Source organism: Podarcis vaucheri, assembly GCF_965113315.1.
Source record: "Podarcis vaucheri genome assembly, chromosome: 1".
Classification (NCBI taxonomy): domain Eukaryota; kingdom Metazoa; phylum Chordata; class Lepidosauria; order Squamata; family Lacertidae; genus Podarcis; species Podarcis vaucheri.
The window spans coordinates 110,157,191-110,179,064 of record NC_138759.1 but is presented as its reverse complement, the minus strand read 5'-3'; the positions used below and the strand labels follow the sequence as shown (position 1 = coordinate 110,179,064).

The 21,874-nt window shown below is 41.5% G+C and overlaps 1 protein-coding gene across 6 annotated transcripts in view; it reads right to left on the bottom strand.

Moving 5' to 3' along the window:
- PSMD14 (proteasome 26S subunit, non-ATPase 14) overlaps positions 1-21,458 on the bottom strand; it is a 61,195-nt gene extending 39,737 nt beyond the window's left edge. The window contains exons 1-4 of one of the 6 annotated variants that reach the window (XM_082199395.1): positions 21,143-21,458; positions 20,811-20,922; positions 16,784-16,878; positions 13,939-13,991 (exon numbers count right to left, since the gene is read on the bottom strand). In XM_082199395.1, the coding sequence (XP_082055521.1) occupies positions 13,939-13,986 (48 nt within the window). In that variant the 5' untranslated portion in view covers positions 13,987-13,991; positions 16,784-16,878; positions 20,811-20,922; positions 21,143-21,458. The remainder of the gene's footprint in view (positions 1-13,938; positions 13,992-16,783; positions 16,879-20,810; positions 20,923-21,142) is intronic. The other 5 variants (XM_082199394.1, XM_082199392.1, XM_082199391.1 and 2 more) reach the window with 5 other exon arrangements.
- Between the last annotated feature and the right edge of the window lie 416 nt (positions 21,459-21,874).

The following is a 21,874-nucleotide window of genomic DNA, read 5'->3' as shown; positions in this document are numbered from 1 at the left end:
TGAAAGATATAATAAATTTCAAAACCAAAATGTGCAGCAAAAAAATCCTTATTAGCTAAGAAGACAAAGTCACACATGGAAAGGGGAATGGAGTGAAAAGGTAGAGGAGGTCACCAGTTCCTTAAGGCCAGCATGAATCAGCAACCGTGAGAAGGCATTGCTATCCATTTCTGGCCAGACCTTGATGGTGTTCTTGCTTGAACAGCAGTTGGTGGCTCTTTGGCTGATGAATGGGACCTTCCCCGATGCTTCTGCAGCCCCACAGCACCTGGAGCTCAGTATTCTTTCCAGCAGTGTCCTGGGAAGCAAAGTTCCTCCTCCTTCTCTGGCTGATGGGATGGGAGTGCAGCCTCCCAGAGACCTTTGGTCCCCAACCTATAGCAGAGGCCAGCATGCACTGCCCTTTAAGATCTGCAGTCCAAGGGGGATGAGATAATTTTTTCCTTTTGTTATCCTATCTATTAGACTAGGAACTTGAAGGCAAGGATTGGCAACTTTTAATTTATGACTAGTGCTTACCACCACTGGGTTGCATCCAACAAAGTCTTTGTTTCAGTGCAAGGACTTCCACTTTCACAACTGGCCTTGTGCCCCTCCAAATCTGCTCCACGACAGATTGGGGTGGGGTACAGAAAGAGGAAGGCCAAGTCCCTAGGCAGAAGTCATGGCACTAACCAGATGACTTAACTGGATACAACCTGTGGAAAACCAACATGCTGAAGATAATTTGGAGTAAGAAACTTGAGCAAAAGATGTATGTGTTTGTGTGTGTATAAAAAGAGGCACTGGAAACTGAAAAAGGGGCAAAGGAGTATAATGGGATTTGGTAGAACATTTTCCGCAAGGACAGAAACTATTTGTAATATGAGATCTAGGGGGCAATAGCACAGAAGTAGGGAAAGGGAATTGTAACTTCTTGCCAATGGCCTATAGCAGGAGTGCACAACCTGAGGCCCTCCAGATGTTGTTGGACTACACCTCCCATCATCCCATATGCTGGTTGGGGCTGATGGGAGTTGTAGTCCAGAAACACCTGCAGGGCAGCAGGATGTGCACCCCTGACCTACAGAGACCTCTATCACACCACACCATTGTCCATGATTTTGGGCAACCAATGTTCATCAGATAATCCCAAACCTTTTTGGGGTAAAACTGCAATAGTTATTTCTATAGCCTCTTGAAAAAGCTCAGAATACCTGCTAAATATTCTGATTTAATCAATCTCTCAACTAATACTTATACTACATAGTACTATTGATGTTTATAGCAACTTAGTTAAGAGTGCTACTTTTTAAAAATTCAACTATAATGCCTGTTTATGGCCAATGCTATTGCTGCAGTCAGCTAATACTAGAATGTGAGTCGTTCAAGTATTTCATATTTTTACCTGAAGTGGAACGACACTTTCTACCCTCTAGGCCTTCACACATTGCTGCTTTGCCCTCAGTGGTGTTCACAACGTCCCTTAATTTAGCCACAAGTTGTCAATATGCATGAACACACTACCCCGCCTCTACTTTGTTAGAACTGCTAAAGATAATATCCCTAAGGTACTTTACACAGCAAAAGTGCAATGTACTCAATCAGTCAAAATACAGACTCGATACATCCTACTCTGAAATATTCTAATTGATAGTGAACTACTATATATCAGTTGCAGATATGTGCAACTGGAAGGAATTTTTTTATTTTTACTATATATCAATTATACTTCTAAAGTTTGCTTAGTGTGGCTACCCTTAAATGTTGCCAATGTGGATACATTTTCACATTTACTTTAAAAACAAAACACATTCAACTGTACAGTGGTACCTTGGGTTAAGAACTTAATTCATTCCAGAGGTATGTTCTTAACCTGAAACGGTTCTTAACCTTTCGCTAATGGGGCCTCCCGCTGCCGTTGCACCGCTGGCACGCAATTTCCGTTCTTATCCTGGGGCAAAGTTCTTAACCTGGAGCAACCACTTCCTGGTTAGCAGAGTTTGTAACCTGAAGTGTCTGTAACCCGAGGTACCACTGTATATGGACATATGATTGCAATCCCAAGTGCAGTCTTGTATTTAAGGACAAGCTTATAGCCAGAGATGCAAGGAATTGCTGAGCAGGGAAGTGCAGTGGGTGGCTGCAGAAGAGACAAAGTTTCTGGTCCTCTTCTGACAGCACACTGCAGGCTAGTACAGTGGTACCTTGGTTTACAAACTTAATCCGTTGCAGAAGTCTGTTCTTAAACCAAAGCATCCTTAAACCAAGGTGTGCTTTCCCATAGCAGCAGGGGGCTCAATTTACAAATGGAAGACACTCAACATGTTCTGCTTCCAAGACAAAGTTCACAAACCAAAACACCTACTTCCGGGTTGGCAGCATTCTTAATCCAAGTTGTTCATAAACTAAGCTGTTCTTAAACCAAGGTACCACTGTAGCTGCTGTGGACTTCTTTAAAAGGCTGCCTAATTCCGACCAAAGTTATTGACCTTTTTTAAGGATTGAAGTTCTTGAGGGTTTTTTTTAGGATTTTACCCCAAAGTTGTTGAAGTTGTGGAGGTTTTTTTAAGGTTTATTTACAATTTTAACCCAGAAAATAAACTGCCACAGGAGCCAAATTAAACCAACCGGCGGGCCAAATTAGGCCTCCGAAACAGACTTTGGACATGCCTGTACTAAATACAGTGGTACTTTGGTTTACAACCATAATCTGTTCTGGAGGTCTGTTTGTAAACCAAAACAGGTTGTAACCCAAGGCGCGCTTTCGCCAATGGGGGCCTCAAAAAAAAAAAATTAGTTCGTAATAAAATAAAAGGGGGTTGTAATCCCAAAAAAGGTTGCAAACTAGGACACGCACTACCGGGTTTGACGTGTTTGTAATCCAAAACATATGCAAACCAAGACGTATGCAAACCAAGGTACCACTGTAGCCTGAAAACCTATAGCAAAGACACAGTTGGTTGTGTTTCTGTTCTGATACAAAATACCAGAAATCTGGACAAGTATTTAAACCAGTATTTTAAAATCAGATGAATTTAAAGAAAACCTTCTCCCAATGACAGCTAGTCTTAAAATGTTCAGCCTCATGAAGAAAAGCAGTAACACAGCAAACTTCCTTCAAAAAAAGGGGAAGAAGCTAAACATAGAAGCTGATTATTTAATTTATACTGAAGAATGGTGTCTACAGAATGCCCTCTGAAAGTTGCAAAGGAACACTGAACCTTCTTAAATCCATACCATAACCAATTCCTTTGCACGCTACTGTGCATATCTGTAAGCTTGTTAATATGTTAACAAAATATATCTATAAACCCCAAACTGTCAGGGGGACTCATGCTGCCCCCCCCTTTTACCTTCCAGCAATGTTAATGAAGGTGCATGCAGCCTGAACACTGAATTGTTAGATTACACATCAACCCTCATCTGCCAGTCATTTCCCATTCCAACCAGTAATCTACAAAGGTGACAAAAAGTAAATATACTTTTCTCCGATATACCAGATGCATCAAATTCCCCTGAGATTCAATGTGCTAACACCACCACCAAGGACTGAAACTGAAGCAAGCCTTTAATTTGGTCCTTTACTTTTAACTAAAATAAGCCATTAAAAAAACAGAACTTTATTTTAAAAAACCCAACATTAAAGTTCTTTTGTACCCAATGCATTACAAAGCAAAGGGGGGAAATCAATCCCGATTATACTTTTAAGAGGAGAAACAGATGCTTCTTCCTGACTAAACTGTCTACCAAGTGTTAGTCAGTGAACTGACCTGCCTGCAGGGCAATCATATCAGTCGTAAGCCGTATCAATCATTTCTTTTAAGCCCTCGCTTATTAGAGAATGGAGGATTTAAGGTAGACTCACGCTATTAAAATTCATTTCTTTTATCAACATTTAGCAACATAAAATGCCTCCAAAAGCCCAAACGAGCAAAGATAACATAATCAGCTCACAAATCAATCAAATGGGGTTAACATGAGACACTACTTTCCTTCAGGAGCATTCAGATATGATCCAGTTATAAAAACTGTGACTTTTCCTTGGGCAGCCCTTGTTGACTAAGTGTTAAAAAAAGGCATTTGCCATTATAACAGCATAAAACTAGCGCCTCAGAGTGTTACCTACTCAGGCCTTTTAGCAAATTTGTTAACACTTTTAGGTATATTACTCCACCTTTCTCTTAGTGTGAACTGGTATCAATTATTTAGCCAGTTTTATTATGTTATTAGAATACCTGCTGATTAATCATGAGTCACTTTAGAACACTGCCCTTCACTTGCATCATGCATTTCTTCTCTTAAATACAGGAGAAGCAAGCTCAAACAACTGACAAAGCTACAAAAATGAACACCATTAACCTAGAGAGAGAAAACTGATACTTCAACTCTGAGTATTGTCTTACTCCAGAGTACTTTTAAAAATTCTTTTTTTTTAAAAGCCCATAAACATTTTTAAAAATGGGACAATAAAAAAAAAAAATCCAGTCGATGCCGAAATCAGTACAAATGAGCTCTCCGCAGCTAAACTAAATTCTTATATGAGAGAGGGTGAGATCAGAACCAACCCCAACCTTTATTTTCACAATTAAAACCCCTTCAAAAAATAAACACAACAAAACAGACACAAGCAAATGTACAACTATCCAACACTGTCATGTTTATTCTTACCCAGCAAAGTAAAAAAGGGAACCTTTTAATACTTAATTTTGTGAGTATTAAACAACTAGTGTGAAAAACAAGATGCATGTAAACTATTTCTACTGCCTCTGCTTCAATGACTAGCTGAGACAACCTGTTATAGGAGGTGTTAATTGGCAATAGGAGTGCAAGTCAGAAGCATGTTCCCCATCGTCCTAACCCAGCAAGGCTAGGTCATTAAAGTGGAAATGAATTCTTTCATGCTGACTTAACTCTTGGAGTGCAGATTTTCAGCTGTTACACCTACAGACAATTGAGAGTGTGTGTTAAACCACTCGCCTCTAAAGAAGAACCCCTCTAGATCGTGTGTAATTTATATTTTATTATTCATGGAACTTATTCATTAAAAAATATAAATAAGTTTAAAGGGTTTTTAAAGCATTCATGCATACCTCCCTATATGCAGTTTCAGAAATACACACACACACACGGGCATTGCAATCTGTATACTTGGGGGGGGGAAAGAGTGTAAGACAAGTGGTTTTTCTTAACAAAGGTTAAATAATGCTAAAATCCCAAGGTAAAATTTGTGTTTAATCCCATCAATAGTTGTTAAAATCATCTGTACACGCCTATGGTTTTATCTCTGCTCATGTTTTATATTTGCAAAGCAGGGAAAATTTGGGTGTTCACGTATTTAGATATTTCTAGACCACCATCACCATATGGTCACAGGGCAACGTGCAGCATATTAAAACACACCTCTACATATTTCTAAAGCCAATTAAAACATCAATACAAAGTAGACGCAGCATAAACTAAAATGAGAAAATCATGAAACAGCAATGGGTGCAATACAAACTGCCCTCAAACAAGTTACACTTCACCTCCAAAAGCCTGGCAAAAAGGTATATCTTTACATTCCTCCTAAAAGAGTGTAACGGTGAGGTGAAACACATCTCAATGGGAAGAACATTCCAATGTTTCAAGCCACCACTGATAAAGCCCTACTATGGGTCCTTGCACTGCTGACCCTGTGCTGGACAGGGACCATCAGATGGGCTTCAATGGCTGATCTTAAAGACCATGCTGGATTGGAATAGGAGGTGTTCAAAGTACAGTACACACATCTAAGCAATACCATATGCAGCCAGTGTGTGAGACTAGGTTTAGCTCAGATTCCTGCTCAGACATGAGGCTTAGTGGATGAGGTTGGGCCAGTTGCTATCTTGGTGCCCAAACTCTCTTGACAGCATTGTTGCAAGGAGACGATGGAGTGCACATCACACTAACTTCTTGGTGGAAGGGTGAGCTAAAGGACAAAGAACCTCTACCTACCACAAAAAATAGTATTGTCCAAAAAACCCCTGTAATTATTACCTACACACAGAACATAGCAGTAAGATGTGCTCAGACACTCTTTTCAATTAATGCTTTACAAAAATGTTTTCTGAAATGAGATGCTCTACATCTTGCTAGAAATGTCCATTTTTGTTGTCCTTCAGAGCTAAGGATATCTACATTAGCGCACTAGAGGAAGCCAACACATCCCAGTGATAAGCAGCAGACAAGTCATGTTTAATGTACCAAAGAAATCTAAAAAGGGCAATTCTCCAAGAGTTTTCAAGCATCAAAATGCCATTCCACACTATGCAACACACTTAAAATGACTAGTCCCACTATTTGGCTCAGAGGAAAGAACTTAAGTCCATTTGTTTTTTCATGAGACAAATGTTTAGATGCCATCTGTAGAGATTACTGGACAGTCATATGAAGAGAATTTACTTTCTGAAACATTTATAAGGAGACCGTACGGAGCACTGACTGATTGAAAACATGCTTAGTAAGCACTGTTAAAATTTACAGAAAAAGGAAACAAGGAAGAGTATATAGCATCAATGTATTATTTCTAGAAATACTAGAATGTTCTAAAAAAAAATCTTCCCCAGTCCATTAGAAGCAATTTTGTCAAAATTATGTATACATGTATATATGAGATTCTTTGTTGCTCTAAAAAACATATGATTAAGTCAGAGATCCTGGAATACTGTTCATGTGTACATTCTACAAAACTGGATGTTATAAAGCTTAAAATCTTAGTTAAAATATCCCATGAGAATGGACAATTAATATGAACCTGCAAAGAAGTAAAACTTTACGAATGGGAGAATGCATACAGCTTGATACAGGGAACTCAACAAAATGTATGAAAAATATTGCCTGTGCTTTCAAAAGTCTACTGGAGGTCATGTGTGTCTGAATCCTTGTCTTTAAAAACCCCAATAACCTGATACTTGTAGACTTTTGTTGCTTGGATATTTTCAATATTTATGGAAGCTTTGTGATTTCCACTGCAGGGGACAAAGCCAGTACTGCCCCCAACCTTCCATGACATTTAGCTCAGCTATTTCACTGAGAACACACAGAAGCCATTTTACCATAGGAGTGGGTGGGAGGGACTCATCCCACATCCTGCTGTATCTCAAGCTGAAGGGGAGATGAATATTCACCCCTTCCTCCCTCTGTGTGAGAAAGGCTCTGCACGCATAGGATCTGCTGGCTTGGCTCAAAACATAGCAAGAAGCAGGCAGGTTAGGAGCCAAGCACTCACTTTCCTGCCTTCCTCAATCTTCCAAAAGGTTGAAATCCTCTGCAAATTTTTGGGGCGTAGGAAATGTAGAGGAGGAAACAACTTGTTTTCCTGCCCTTTCCCACTAAAGGGGTATCAATACAATAGGCTGCTTAGAGGCATTTATTTTTTCAGAATCTTGAACTGATTCAATGACTGAGGTAAGGTACCCAGTGTTCTTGCTGATGTGATAGCCTGTTAGAAAAGGAGACAATAGAAATCATCTGACCCCCAAGGTTTCCTGATGATCACTACTAAGCCCAGTTCAGGAATGCAGAGTTCCCAGCATGGGAACAGATACTGCTTAAAGTTTTTCTTTATGCCCTTCCTCATATATCTTGGCTTTTTAAAGAGGTTACTTGAGGGAAGAGGTGGGCCAACATACTTCTGCACACCTCTCCTCTGGGGTTTTCATTAATGCTTTAGAACCTGACCATGCACACATTGACTCAAGAGTCAGTCCCACTGACTGAGGAACATGCCACATTAAATTAAATTAGAATCAGCATAGGATTGCAAGCCATGTCTGAATGGGTATGGATGACCGAAAACATTGTTTATTAACATCACTTCTGCCGTACTCTTCTGCTGCACTAGCAGCAGAGCTTAACAGGAAATTAACGACACTCCTGAAACCCTTTTTTTTTTGTGAAATCAAACAATAGAACAGTAAAAAGAAACTTTTAAAAATATATGCCTGGTAATCACAATGCCAGGATGCAAGTTCCTGAACTGTAAGAAAGGCCTAACACGTTTATGGTTCAAGACAAGTTAGAAGAATGCTTGCCTTCAGATTTTTCAACAGATCGTTCATCTGTCATTGTAAAACACACAAAAGGAAACAGTGCCTGTGAGTTCAACTTCTACATACATTAGATCAGCATGCACAATAGGATTTTTAGATCAGTGGCAGGTCTCTTAGGTGCTACAGGTTTTATCAATGAGTTCTTTTTTTTAAAAAAAGGAAAGAGTTTCTACAGAATCAAGCAGTGCAGCACTTGAAACCTCTTTCAAAGTGACAGTTTTCAAGTGCCATGTACAATGCCCTAATCTGGAAGTGTCCCAGCTAACCCATCTGATCAACAATTTCACAGATGGAAGCACTTGATGCCTAATTGGCAAGCCCATTATTCAAACAAAATAGCTATTTGCAATTCTTGCTTCTTTATTTCCAGTTGAAGTGCTAACGCGGCTAAGAGACAGGTCACCCCTCCCCCCCCCTGCTCCTTTCTAAAAGAAGTGGTCCACCTTTACATGTATTCCCAGAAGACACCACTTAAAAGCATCTAGCCAAAATTGCAATAAGCAAATATGGCAAGATGCTATGTACTGCATTCAAGGACAGACTTAGCTGGCGTTGCAGTTACTCTTTTTGAGGGCTGTATACAGTGTTACTCTGGGTTATTTACCCACCCACCCGCATCATCATGTCACCAGCTGTCAGTGCTATTGTGCACTAGAAATGACATTTCAGAATTCAGAAAAGGAAATGCAGTGAGAAGAAATGTTTAATTTACATTAATAAATTATATCAGTAAATTCCAAATCCTTAGTCAACGAAAGGTAATTGTACAGTTACCCCCTATAGCCCAGGTGTAGGCAAAAGGGAGATAGGCATTTACTGGTAGATGTCTAGGTGGTTAGCAACAGAACAGCAAGGGGCTCTGGCTCCAAATTGTTGGAACAGCAGCAAAAACAAAACAAAAAAGTCCTTTTCCATCTAAATTAGGCTGCTGATATTAAGAAAGCAGATCAGGGGTGCATTTTGGTGTGACGGGAACTCAGCTCAATTCACTACAGGTACTGAAAACACATTACTAGGCTCTGAATGCACTCAGAAGCAGAATCATTTTTTAAATCCTCATTGTGCGTCTATTGTACACGGCTCCTGTTAGTAGATCTTGGGGTTCTAGAAAAAACAAAGTAGAAAAAAACCAAGCCTAAATCATGCCCACTCCTGCTGCAACCCACTGGAGAAATCCCTCCTTATCTGCCCTGTACACAAAAGACATGAGCAAACATGGCTCTTGACAACACAAATCTTTCATTATAAAAGCCATCAGTCTTATTTGAGCAGTCCCCATACTGCTCACTGGAAAGAATGGCTATGAGCCAGGCCCAGGTTCGCAGCCACAATTCCACCTTTTGCAAAGCAGGAAAATTTTTATTCATTAAATTTATATCCTACTCTTCCTTCCAAATACTGCTCAGGGCAGCTAATGTAAGATCCAGTGATACTGCATGAGGTTTTTTGCTTTTACAATCAAGCAGCATATAAATTTTATGAAACTGATAAGTAAACACCCAATAATTAAAATGACCATTGTAACAATGACAGCGCCTAAATGCACCAATTCCCTGCCAAAGGCCTGGCCAAACAAAAATGATGATCTTCTGCATGCGATTGTTAAAAGAAAAATATCCAAGGCAGAAAATGTTGCATTTATTACACTTTCAAAGGAAGAAGCTATTTAAGGGGAGATCTGCTCCAACGCTTATTTATACTATTGTACCTCCCCTATACACTCAAGGTATCTCCTTAAAATAGGGTCATCAGAGGCAGTCTGAATTACTTTAAAGTAAAAATAGGCAATATCAGGACTGGGGATGACTCCCCTTAGCCACGTTACCTACAAGCTCTTACTTTGCAACTTCGTGCTTTTGCCTGGCTGGACTGTGCTATTGAACTCTGGTGTTTCTTGCTTCCCTGGACCGAGGATGAGTGCAGAAACTAGTTTAGTGCCTTAATGTAAAATTTACAATAATTGCCCCATTCACTGTTGCTTCTGGCCCCACCCTCCCCTGGTGTGTGATCACTGGAGGATTTGCCAAAAGAGAAGGAGGCCCTTGGCGTGAAAAAGGTTGCCCCCCCCTCCTGCTTTCAGAGGTGAAAAGCCCCTTCTTTCCCCAAGGAGACAGATAATGGCCACATTCAGACTACTACCCAAAGACCAGTTGTTGGTGATCTTAGTTTGCAAAGAAGCTATGATTTGAGGAGAGTATGCAAGTCCAAGGTTTATCTCTACTTACATCCAATCCTCTAAGCCAGAGCTTTCCAAACTTTGTTGCAGCACCTTAGTGCAGAGGTTTTCAATGTTTTTGAGTCCACAGCTCTTTCTGTGGCACCCCAGTGGAACCCAGTTATGCCACCCCTTGCCTGCAGAGCCAGCAGCCCCTCAGTCCTTTTCGAACACACCCTTGTGGAGCGTTCCTCAGCTCCTCTCTTCTCCCCTCTCCTTGGGAGTCCTCTGGACAGCGCCGCAACTGCCCTTCCTGGTCTCTGAGCTGCCTCCCTTGCCCCAAAGAGAGGTGCCTCCTTACACTTCCTCACAGAGGCCTGGGAAGCACCCCCTGGCCAGATTCAAAGGCACTATTCATCTGGGGAGCTCCTAACCAGGGCTGCTGCAACAAATAGCTGGGTAAGCCTTTAGGAGGCAGAGATGCAAGAGGGCATCAGGGGTGGGATGGAAGGAAAGAGCAACAGAGGCCAGTGTTGCCTGCAGCACCCCGACCATCATTCAAGGCACCCCAGGGTGCCATGGTACACTGGTTGAAAATCACTGCTTTAGTGTGCCTGCTGCAGTGTGTAGGTGTGTCACGCGAACGCTCCCCTCACTCCTCCCAGGTCTGGCAAGGGGTTAAATATCTTGTTTACTAGTAAAACTGAATTACTGTGCCGCTAAATGATGCATGCCTAAAAAGTGCCACCAACACGAACAGTTTGGAAAGTTCTGCTCTAAGCCAGTGATTCCCAATTAGCTACATATGGTGGATCCCGTTTTTCAATGGCCAAGGCGTGGAGTCCCTACCTTTGGAAATTTTGATATCTCTAAAGTAGTTTTGTTGTGTGAATAGTGCCACGGACCTCCTGTGTGGGTTACGTGGACTGCCTGGGGTCCATGCACCACCAGTTGGGAACCACTGCTCTGAGTTTTATGAAGTAATCACTAATTGCAACATTTGTCTCTCAACTTGTCAGAAGAATCATTGCTATAGTATTGATAGCCAACATCAGACACCGAACACAGCTCCCATTTCAATTTGAATACCCCCCCCCACACACACACCCAAAAAATACGCTCTAGAGAATTGAGGAATCATATGGAACAGCACAGCTGCCCAAAGAGAATAACGTTTCTCTATCAACTTTATCCATGCCATTCATAATCTTATAAACTTCAATCATGTTAGCTCTTATTCCAACTTTTCTCAAAACTGAACAGTACCAAATGTTGTAACCTTTCACCAACTCCACAATGTCCTTTGTGAGCTGATGTAACCAGAACTGTAGACAGCATTCAAAATGTGGTCTCACCATAGATTTGTACAACAGCATTATGGTATCAGCAATTTTATTTTCCATTCATTTCCTAATGAACTTGCCCTTTTTATATCTGCTACACACTCACAATGCAATTGACAGAAATAATATTCCCATTGCGAGATGAGCGCGCAACCCGAGAGTCATCTGCGACTGGACCTAATGGTCAGGGGTAACTTTACCTTTACGCTTTTGTTAGTGAGGACCGCCACAGGTTTAAAAGCCCTTCCACAAGTCAAAGGGCCACAGTGGTTAGAAGGGCTTTTAAACCTGTGGAGGTCCTATACCACAGTTACCGTATTTATTGTCCCATAGGACGCTCCGTCCCATAGGACGCGCCTAGTTTTTTTTTTGGGGGGGGGGAAATAAAGGAAAAAAATTTCCCCTTTATTTCCCCCCCAAAAGCAGGTCGGGGAAACTGAACCAGGTCGAGGAACAGCGGGATGGCGGCACTGCGCCTCCCTGCTGTCCCCCGAGCTTGTGGGGCTGGCCGATGTCTGCCCGGCACGAGGGGCGCTCTGCTTCAGGGCGCCCCGCCTGCCGGGCGGCAGGCTGCTATCCGCAGCGTGGGGAGCCCTGCAGGGAACTCCTGCAGGGCTGCTTAGGCTGCGGAGGTGTTCCCGAAGCACCGGGCGCTCTGCTTTCAGGGCGCCCGACGCTCCGGGAAGCAGGCTGCTATCCGCAGCCTAGACAGCCCTGCGGGACCTCCCGCAGGGCTGCCTAGGCTGCGGATGTGTTCCCAAAGTGCCGGGTGCTCTGTTTTCAGCGCGCCCGGCACTCCGGGAAACAGACTACTATCCGCAGCCTAGACAGCCCTGCGGGAACTCCCGCAGGGCTGCTTAGGCTGCGGATGTCTTCCTGAAGCCTGGAGAGCGAGAGGGGTCAGTGCGCACCGACCCCTCTCGCTCTCCAAGCTTCAGCGAAAGCCTGCATTCGCCCCATAGGACGCACCCAGATTTCCCCTTCATTTTTGGAGGGGAAAAGTGCGTCCTATAGGGCAAAAAATACGGTATTTTCCTACCTTGAATGCATCCTCATTTATCACTCCTCTCCATTTACATGCCTACCTGGAGAGTTCAGACCGACCTCAAGCCAGGACACCCCACTCTCAAGCATCCCATGAAAATATCATGCATAATTTTTCAAACAGAGGTATTCTGCTGTCATTATCTCTCCCTCTAATGGAGAACTATTGCTAACAACAGTTTTGCTTATTTGCCTTTTTCATCATGAAATTGCATTACAAAACAGGTCACCGAAACAGAACAAAAAATTGCAGTGCAATTTTATAATAAACTGAGCCACAGGAATTAAGTTTAAATGTGTTCTTTTCCCTGATTTGGTGAGAGAAGGACCATTACAATAGTTACAAAGCCTCTAACCTTCTCCGTTTCACTCCAAGGAGAAATTATTATAGATTATGCCTAAATGCACATCTGTTGGGAATTCTAAAGTGATGGACTTTCAAGCTTACTTTAAATTAAGATAGGCTTGAAAAGAAACTGCTACGGACTTGGTAATCAACATGCCAGTAGGCATCAGTGATAGAAACAAACATGGAAATCATTGCCAAAAAAGACCTCAGGACTTTTTAAGGTATGGCATTTTGTTGTGAAAGAGAATAAAGATTACATTGGGTGGAAGGTGTTGGAGGCTTTCTTGGAGGAGCTGTTCTTTAAAATAACCATCTTCCTGTACCCAAAAACAAGCATGAAAAAACAAGCACTACTACAGATCTATTTCCTTACACACAGCAGTTAGTTTTCAATGTTTTTAATTTGTACTATGGTTATGGTGATAACCATGAGGTCTGTGTAAACTAGGTCTGTTCACGTTTACATTGCATCATATGAATGAAAACTCAACTATCATCACTAAGCCAGGAAGGTTTTATTTGCAACTTGTTTGTGTTTTCCACTGCCTGCTGGATCAGATTTTGCCAATTCATCATCTGTGAACATATGATCCCACATGACTAACAAAAATATCCTATAACTTCACACATTGCACACAGACAAATTATATTTGGAAAGTTAAGACAGTGCAATAATTTACACTGATGTATCAGACAAAGCAGGCTTTTGTGTATGAAAGTTCAAGCCACAATAAACATGCTTTCACGTTGACACAAGAAACCTTGTTGCTGCTTTTGCTGCAAGAAACATACACAGCTCCCCTTCAATAATTCATATACAGTAATGTTCACCCAAAATCATGCAACATTGCACCCTCTTCCTTGCACTTACCGTATTTCAACTGCCTGTGGAAGTTTGATCAGATTGGGCTTTTTGTTTTGATGATTAAAAGTAAGACTTTAGGAACTGTAATTAAAACTTTTTAAAATGTAATTAACATACTGTATACTAACCTGTCCCAGACCAGGCATTCCTCCTCCAAGACGTAGAAGTCTATCCATGTTTTCTAAAGAAAAGAAACAAAAAGAAAGGATACCTAGATTCTGATCTGTTTACTAAATTGTTCTCCATATAATTCACCTTCAGTCACTCAGTATGTCAAAAATATTGGTAGTAATTACAACACAACATCAGACTTCCTGTTAATTAACACCACATATTAATTCAAGAACCTGTCTTCCATACTAATTAACAACCTTACTTTAACTGCATTGGTTTTGGGTTATCCCTGGATTTGAAAAAGACAAGCATTTCTTGGTTTTTTATATATATATAGCTTTTGCAAAAATCATTGACATTCTCCTCACCTCACTTACCTGAAAAAGCATCTGCATAGCAAAGTAAACAAAACTCATCACCAGTATAATAGAATTCCCTTCAATTTGTCCAGAACGCATCAATATAAAAATAATTCAAAAGTGAAATTTTTTAACATCCTCATTAGTAAGTTCTGTGCTAATTAACTTACAGCTTGTCAGTTAGCATCAAAACTACATGTGAAAGACGCTGAACAAATTATAGATTTCTGAATTAGCATCAAAAGCTTTTCTTAATGAACTCATTACACCAAAAGAATGCTGTAAACATTAAATGCCTTTAGTTAAAATACTAAGGGCTATAGTTCTGTACATTTCCAATCTTGTTAAATGCGGAAAGGGATTAAACCACCAGCATTCTACCATTTGTTATATTGATCTAGTCCTAACACACCTCCAGGTACAACATGTCATTACTAGGTTCTGAAATCTTGAATATCTTAAAGCACAAGCAAGCATGCATTTAATAATAATAAATAATAATAATAATAATAATAATAATAATAATAATAATAATAATAATAATTTATTATTTATACCCTGCCCATCTGGCTGGGCCTCCCCAGCCACTCTGGGCGGCTTCCATAAAAACCAGAAATACAATAAAATATCACACGTTAAAAACTTCCCTGAACAGGGCTGCCTTAAGATGTCTCCTGAATGTCAGGTAGTTGTTTATCGCTTTGACATCTGCTGGAAGGGCGTTCCACAGGGCGGGTGCCACTACCGAGAAGGCCCTCTGCCTGGTTCCCTGTAGCTTTGCTTCTCGCAATGAGGGAACCGCCAGAAGGCCCTCGGCGCTGGACCTCAGAATAGCTAAACTTCCTGAGCCAAGGCTCAACAGGCTCTAGAACCAGAACTTAAAAGAGCCAGAACGTCTCTCTCACCACTATCAATAGAGTCCACATTCCCAAGATGAGTGGTAAAGGCTTCCAGGGCAGAAGGCATGCAACAGGGGTGGGTAACCTCTGGCGTGCAGGCCTAATCTGGCCCACTAGGCTTCCCTATTTGGTCCGCGAGACAGCTGCAGTCAAGCCACACCCACCTGCCCTACACCTGACATCATATATGATGTCTGCTGAAGAGCAGCTTGAATAAGAGACTTTGCAAATTGCTTTGTCCAGCACTTAAATTAATGAATGTTAGTGCTCCAGTGAGCTGTGGTTAGAAATTTGGAAAGAAAGGTGTCAAAGGGGCTCCCTCTAACAGACAATCAGCTGGTGACAAGTTAAAGGGAGCCTCTTAGAAGGTGCACTAGGAATGTCAATCAGCACACACATTCAAAGGAGGTTTGCTCTAACTAACAATCAGCTGATTGACAGGTGGACGGTCTTGCTCCAATCTAGTTCCCTACCTTGGCATATAACTTCAAGCAGGCTTAGATAATAGCATGGGGTGGGGTGGAGGAGAAAGGGAGGTTGAACTAAGAACCTCTCTCTAGATATGCTTGCTCTAGATCTACCTGACTGTGATGGGATTTAAGAGAAAGGGATCCTTCAATACTTCATCTACTGATTGCTACAACTTCTCTCTTCTTCTTATTCAGGTGTCTACATAGTTGGTAAGAATGTAATATGCAATTTGCCCAAAGTGCTAAGCTACCTTTCAGTCTGGTTCCTATTAATTTCTGAATGAGTAGACAATTACAGTCAAGGGGTTCTTTATGCACATGTGAGTTCCAACATGTACATAAAGTTCCCACATATGCAAATGTGGCCTTTCAAAAACTTCAGTATCAGGGCAGCTCTAAACACCACCATCTGCACATGAATGAAGCTCCCCACCACCACCACTGTAGTTCCAGATTGACTATACTGACACAAAAGCTCCATGATGGAGGCTTTGGAGCAAGCCAACAAACTTCAATATTACATCCAATATTTAACTCATTTAACTAAACTTTTATGACGAGAAAAGTTTCTAAGATTTAATAATTTTGTTCAAAAGTCTTAGTGAGAAAAGAACTAGCAGTAAAAGACCCTTGGCTTTCAAAGTCACATAAACCATAGGTGCAGCATGGAACTAGCTTTCTAATGCAGACAAATGTTCTCTGAAATACTCAATAATCAACTGATTATTGATACTTGAAAAGCGGTGGGCGCAGGTGACTGATGGTGCCTGCAAGCCCTCTTTTGGCCCTGCTGCAAGTTTACCTGCTCCATACCTGTCCTAGATTAGCTGTAGACAGGTGGGTATGGCTTGGCCAAAATGGCTTAATTATACCCGTGGGCCAGAAGTATCTCACTGCTGCTCTAGATAACAGAATTGGGTTCCTAAACAATTTAAGTAACACACAGCCAAACATCTAAAGCAGGCATGGCCAAACTGGGCCCTCCAGATGTTTTGGGACTACAATTCCCATCATCCCTGACCACTGGTCCTGTTAGCTAGGGATGATGGGAGTTGCAGTCCCAAAACATTTAGAGGGCCAAGTTTGGCCATGCCTGATCTAAAGGAATAACTGAATCTATTCTATGTTTACCTTGTACTCACCCGGTTTTCTGTTCTTTTAAACAACTCTCTTCCTGAACTCAGTTGGCTGTCCAAATTCTAGTGTAGGTAAAGCTTAATTCCAACCTAAACAGAAGGAACAACAATTATTTAGAGTAAGAGAGCATTTCCACTGCTTTAAGCATTCAGTGCTCATACATATACAGTGGTTCCTCGGGTTACATACGCTTCAGGTTACAGACTCCACTAACCCAGAAATAATACCTTGGTTTAATAACTTTGCTTCAGGATGAGAACAGAAATCATGTGGCAGCGGCGCGGCAGCAGTGGGAGGCCCCATTAGCTAAAATGGTGCTTCAGGTTAAGAATGGACCTCCGGAACGAATTAAGTATGTAACCAGAGGTACCACTGTAGTCAATAGCAGTGTTAGAAACTAGGACAGAAAAGCCATTTGCCACATGACTCCTGAAACCTAGGTTATGGGCCCCACAACAGAATGTCTAGCCACATTTTTTCCCAATTCAGTTACACTTTCTATTTATTTTTTTGAAACACATGAACTAATACACAGTTCACATCAGTGACCCATTCTTATTCATATTTTTAAAAGCAATTCTTAATTGGACAACACAAACATAAATGGGGCTCGGCCCCTGCAATAGTGGCTTAAACCATGTTATTTGAATTAATTAATATTTACAAATACTGGCATATTTTTCACACACACACACACGGGAGAGACAAAGGGAAGGTCAGCCAGTGATCTCACTTGGGGGGGCAGGAGAGGCAAAGCGGCCCAATGTCATGCCCGCAGTGGCAGCAGCTGTCAGCGCCAACCTGGTGGGGTGACCGACACTTCCCTGCACAAGCACCAGCGATCTAACTTGTGTGCAGGGTGGGGAGGCATTTCTCCTGCAACCTCAGTGGTCGGTGGCAGCAATTTTCCTGTGTCTCAGTCGCCACACATGGTGCCAAGGCTTCTTAAAGTGCTCACAATCTGCTAATCCCCGGTCGCAAAATGCACCTGGCGCTTGGCTAATTTCAAACCCTGGGCAACTGCAGTGTTTATTTTTAAAGCACAGGTGGCGACAATTTTGTGCGTGCTCAGTAGGAAAGGGTTTTATGATTAAAGAACTACCTTTGAAATTGTAATTTTGCAATGCTAAGAGAAAGATGCATATTGTATTTAGAACAACAAATGATGTTCCAATATACTCAGCTTTATTTTTAATTTTTTAAAACCTATTTTTATGAAAGATTTCTTGGTTTACAAAAGTATGTGTAATGTCTCTTTTTTTCAAGCTTTATTTCTTGATATGCACATCAGTTTAATGAAGAACTGTGTGCTGAAATATTTTTAAGCTAATAAAAAAACAGAATTAGCTAATAAATCCTGGAGTAACTCTCCAAGCACAAGCTAACTGCTATATTACCCATGAAAACTCTTCCTATTGTCCACTTGAATCATGTAACCTTATCTCTTATTATCACATTTATAGGTGCTAAATACCAATTTGATTCAACTTGCCAAATTAAAATTGTCTATTTAGCAACACAGAGTAGCCATTGTTAAAACATATCAACAATTATATAATGGACTTTGAGGCTGCCACACTACTGTATTTAAAATTGAGGCCCCAGAAGTGAAAAATGGACTGATTGAAGGAATAGTAAACTTTATCCTTCTGCCCTCCACACAGATCCAGTGTTGCATACAAGTGCTGCCAACCCTTAAGGAATCTCCTAAATCCACTTCAAAAAACTAGTTTTATTATTGTCCTCAAAGCATGTTTAGGAGCACCCCGTAGCTCATTTTAATCTTGGTTGGCAACAGTCACACAATGCAGAACCCGTTTTATTTTATTAACGATTAAGTGGTATATAAATAACTTAAATAAAATGGTAACATTTTCCAAGCGGTGTTTACCAGATGTAAGGTGAAAGGTAGAGGGGAAGATTTGCAGGCTTTTCAGATCAATCCCTAAATCCAAGTTAATTGTAAGTCTGCGCCAGTCCCAATAAAATGTTGGATGCAAGCCTTTATTAGCCATTTACAGTAGTTAAACATTTCATGAAAGCTGAAAAAGCATTTTTCACATTTTCATATGGGCAAGTTTTTTGCAGATGGATGCTGCTGAGGTGCCAAAAAATAATAGTTAATGAACAAGTACACCAGGAGTTCTGCACAAATGCAACAGGATCTCCAATTATCATAAATATTTGTATTTGCAAATATTTATGCATAATGCAGTATTGTTTTAATAACTATTCCAATGCAAAAATGCTACTTAGAATTTTAAGCTTGGGGGAAGCGTTGCCAAGAAAACAATGTAAACATTCTACTATTGGTTTTGTCAAACATTCTATTAATAGCTAGTTATACATTCTTTAATAGGCTACAAGATCCACAAACCCATTTTTCAATTAACTTCAACACCTACCACATGTGTATATGAGCATTCTCTACCCAGACATTCTGGGATGACAAGAGAAAGCTATCAATTATGTACAACAGAAAGAGACAGGGGGCCTCCCACCTGGTACTCAGATTTCTCTTGATTTGAACTCAGCTGCTAGACAAGAGAAGGCACCTTGAGCTTTTTCCTGACATGAACTGCCAAGGCATTTCCAAATACTGCAGCAGGACTAGCTCCTTGATAAATATGCAGCATAACTGAGTTACTTGTAAAAACAAAATTGTTGATTACAAGATCCAATGCTACACATAAGGCAATTAGCTAGTTTGGGCTAATTTTGTTGTTAAATTTTTGTCTTGCTTTTTCCATCTTATTTCTTCTTCTCTTACTTTTTAACAGAAGACGCTAAGCATGAACATTTTATAATTAAAAATGCAAACAAAACAAAAAAGTAGTTTGTTGTAGTTAATATACTAAAGTCAAAGAATGTAACACTGGCTAACAATCACTAAGCTACTACATGAATTTTATTACTCTGCAGATGGGAAACCACAATAAAACATATCATAAGAACAATACAAAATTATTGCAATGACTGGCTCATCTTGACATGTGAACGACTGTATAGGCCTCTAGTATAAAGGAATAACTTGCATTAGAAAGAAATAGGGTCTCACACAAACATATCTAAATAGGGGAATCAAGAGAGATTACACAAATTATAAAGCCCTTACAAAATGTATAAACTACTATGCTTTCTTGTCAATAAAAAACAAAGACAGTAAGATATAGCAAACAAAATCTTTGGTACACAACTTCACAGCTACAGTGGTGGAGCAGTTAAAAATAGCTAGGTTTTTCTTTTAAAAGATGGGACTACTACCACCACAGGCAGTTATTGGGTTCAGAGTTCTTATCAGAGGCAGCAAGAGATGGACTGCATCCTCAGTTCAGGTGCTTTTTAACAGCACCCCTCAGTAAAACTTCACCTGTTTCTACAATATCGCACATGTTTTTGAAAAGGACCTGAAATTATGGAAACACTCCACAAGTTGAAAGCAGCATTTTGAACTCGGGAGGCTGACAGCCCTCTAAGTTAACAGGACTTACTCCCAGTTTACCTGAGTGCAAAATTTCACCTCACCTCAGGGTTTTAATCCCTTTTCTCCTAATACTATCCGTGGCAGAGAAAAATCAAAAGTTTGACGACCTTTCTTTCCGTCCTTCTCTTGGCAACAGCTTTAGATCAAGATGAAGAAAGAAAGAGACAGTAGTCAGAGATTATGATGGCATAACCAAGCCCTACACTTTCAAACAGAGTAAGTCAGCGATGGAGAATTTGTATAAGCAGGGCTGGGGAAAACGTGACCCTCATGATGCTGCTAAACCAACGGTGGGCAGGAGGTGTGTGTGTATGTTTTCATGTATGTATTCATGTGTGTGCATACATACATACATACATATGACTATGAATATACATATGAATATGTATATGTGTGTGTGTGTGTAGACCACCCCAAATATATATTTTCTAATGCAGGCCACAATTAATAAATAATAAATTATACACACACGTAGTGTATATATTTGGGGAGGCCTGCATTAGACCAGTTTTTAAACAATCATTAACAACAACATACAGTATATCTCTCCCACCGAAATTAGAAACCCGAGTCCCGATGGGTCAGAGAAGCACGCCGCCCCTTGGTTCTGAACTGCGTCTTTCGCAGCCGCCTCTGGCTGTTTTAGATCCTGGAGATCAAGATAAAAAGCGAAGTAAACTTGACGAAGCGGCCAGCGCCCCTTGCCTCTTGGCTCGCCTACAACTCCCATGGCGCTGCCCCTCACCCCGCAGCTATCGGGTCATCCTGGCAGGGGGGTTCGTGAACCCAACGAAGCCCGGAGGGCAACCACGCCGGCTACTCCCGCGTCACAGGCCGCCCTCACACGCGCGCGCGGGCCCGAGGCCTACCTGGCCGCTCGAGCCCTTCCGTGTCGCCGACAGCCGCGCTCGCCGCCGCCTTCCGCTCAGCCGGGCCGCGATGAATCAGCCCGATTCATTCAAAGCCGGCGCACCGTCCCAGGCCTTCCCCCTCACGCCTTGCACTCTCAGACAGCCTTCCCCCGAACACTTCCGGAGGCCAAAGGGCGACGCCCGTCTTCGGCTTCCGTTCCACGGCGGTGACCAATAGCACGACCGAACTCGGAGCCATGGCGACGGAACGTCCCGCCTACCATGACTCCCTTTCGCCGCTTCTGCTGCTTCTCCGGCTACGCCCCGCCTCCTGGGTTGCCCGGAGCTTCGTGGCCTCAGCCCTGTTGTTCCCTACATGCCCCCCCCCAAAACCCGCCTACGGCATACGACGTAAGCGCGTTTGACCGTGTGTTGGTACGCGCGGGGCCCTGATTGGCCACCATACCCAGCGCGTGCCTGTTTCATAGTTGCTGTTGTTATGAGACTCACTCCCGTCTTTATCTATCTATCTATCTATCTATCTATCTATCTATCTATCTATCTATCTATCCGCACGTTCAGCGCACATGGCTCTTCCCTCTCCAGATAATCCTGGGAACTGTAGTTTCTTAAGCTCTGTGAGGAGTTTTATTTATTTATTTATTTATTTATTTAATCAATCATTCATTCAGTGCTTTTTTTCTAGGGGGATGCATACCCCTAAACATTTTGCGAATCTTTGTACTTCTG